The sequence below is a fragment of the Trichechus manatus genome, unplaced genomic scaffold (assembly GCF_000243295.1).
Source record: "Trichechus manatus latirostris isolate Lorelei unplaced genomic scaffold, TriManLat1.0 scaffold00213, whole genome shotgun sequence".
In the NCBI taxonomy this organism is placed as follows: Eukaryota; Metazoa; Chordata; class Mammalia; order Sirenia; family Trichechidae; genus Trichechus; species Trichechus manatus.
In genome coordinates, this window is record NW_004444149.1 from 294,209 (window position 1) to 295,501 (window position 1,293).

Here is a 1,293-nt window from a genome sequence, read left to right on the forward strand (position 1 = left end):
GAAGGTTAGTCGTCTAGGAGGATGAACGTTAGTCCTCTGGGAGGATGGAGGTTAGTCCTCTGGGAGGATGAACGTTAGTCCTCTGGGAGGATGGAGGTTAGTCCTCTGGGAGGATGGAGGTTAGTCCTCTGGGAGGATGAACGTTAGTCCTCTGGGAGGATGGAGGTTAGTCCTCTGGGAGGAGGAAGGTTAGTTCTCTAGGATGAAGGTTAGTCCTCTGGGAGGATGAACATTAGTCCTCTAGGAGGGTGAAAGTCCTCTGGGAGAATGAAGGTTAGTCCTCTGGGAGGATGAAGGTTAGTCCTCTTTGGTCCTCTAGGAGGATGAATGTTAGTCCTCTAGGATAAAGGTTAGTCCTCTGGGAAGATAAATGTTAGTCCTCTAGGATAAAGGTTAGTCCTGTGGGAGGATGAACGTTAGTCCTCTGGGAGGAGGAAAGTTAGTCTTCTGGAAAGATGGAGATTAGTCCTCTGGGAGGAGGAAGGTTAGTCTTCTGGGAGGATGGAGATTAGTCCTCTAGGAGGATAAAGGTTAGTCCTCTGGGAGGATGAACGTTAGTCCTCTAGGAGGGTGAAGGTTAGTCGTCTAGGAGGGTGAAGGTTAGTCTTCTGGGAGGATGAATGTTAGTCCTCTATAGTCCTCTAGGAGGATGAAGGTTAGTTCTCTGGGAGGATGAACGTTAGTCCTCTGAGAGGATGAAGGTTAGTCCTCTAGGAGGGTGAAGGTTAGTCCTCTGGGAGGATGAACGTTAGTCCTCTGGGAGGATGAAGGTTAGTTCTCTGGGAGGATGAAGGTTAGTCCTCTGGGAGGAGGAAGGTTAGTCCTCTAGGAGGAGGAAGGTTAATCCTCTGGGAGGGTGGAGGTTATTACTCTGGGAGTGTGGAAGTTAGTCCTCTGGGAGCATGGAAGTTAGTCCTCCTGGAGGACGTCTTCCTGGCAGGGTGGGTTAGGACAGGAAGAAAAGGCAGTGATTGCAGCAAGAGGGGTGAGGTTATATTGTGATATAAGGAACTGGGGAAACTACAGACCTTCCTTGGGAATGGGAAGAAGCTGCCTGCAGCAGCAGCAGAAGAGGCTGACGTGGACTCACCGCTAGCGACAGCCAGAGCAGCCCCACGGGGCCCTTGGACGCAGCCTTGGACTTGGAGAACTGCACCTGGTACCGCACTGCGGTGAGGAAGCCATCCAGCCCCACCTCTGTGATGCGGTTCCCTGGGGGATGGGTGCAGGCCAGATGGCATCTAACACTGGCTCCTCCAGTGCCTCTGCCAACCTCCAGACTCCAGACTGGCC

The 1,293-nt window shown here is 52.4% G+C and overlaps 1 protein-coding gene across 1 annotated transcript in view; it reads right to left on the minus strand.

Annotated features, from left to right (window-relative positions):
- The window catches only part of LRRC71 (leucine rich repeat containing 71), a 15,040-nt gene that overhangs the window by 872 nt on the left and 12,875 nt on the right, over positions 1 to 1,293 (minus strand). Inside the window, exon 10 of the mRNA XM_012559108.2 lies at positions 1,091 to 1,212. Coding sequence (XP_012414562.1) covers positions 1,091 to 1,212 — 122 coding nt within the window. The remainder of the gene's footprint in view (positions 1 to 1,090; positions 1,213 to 1,293) is intronic.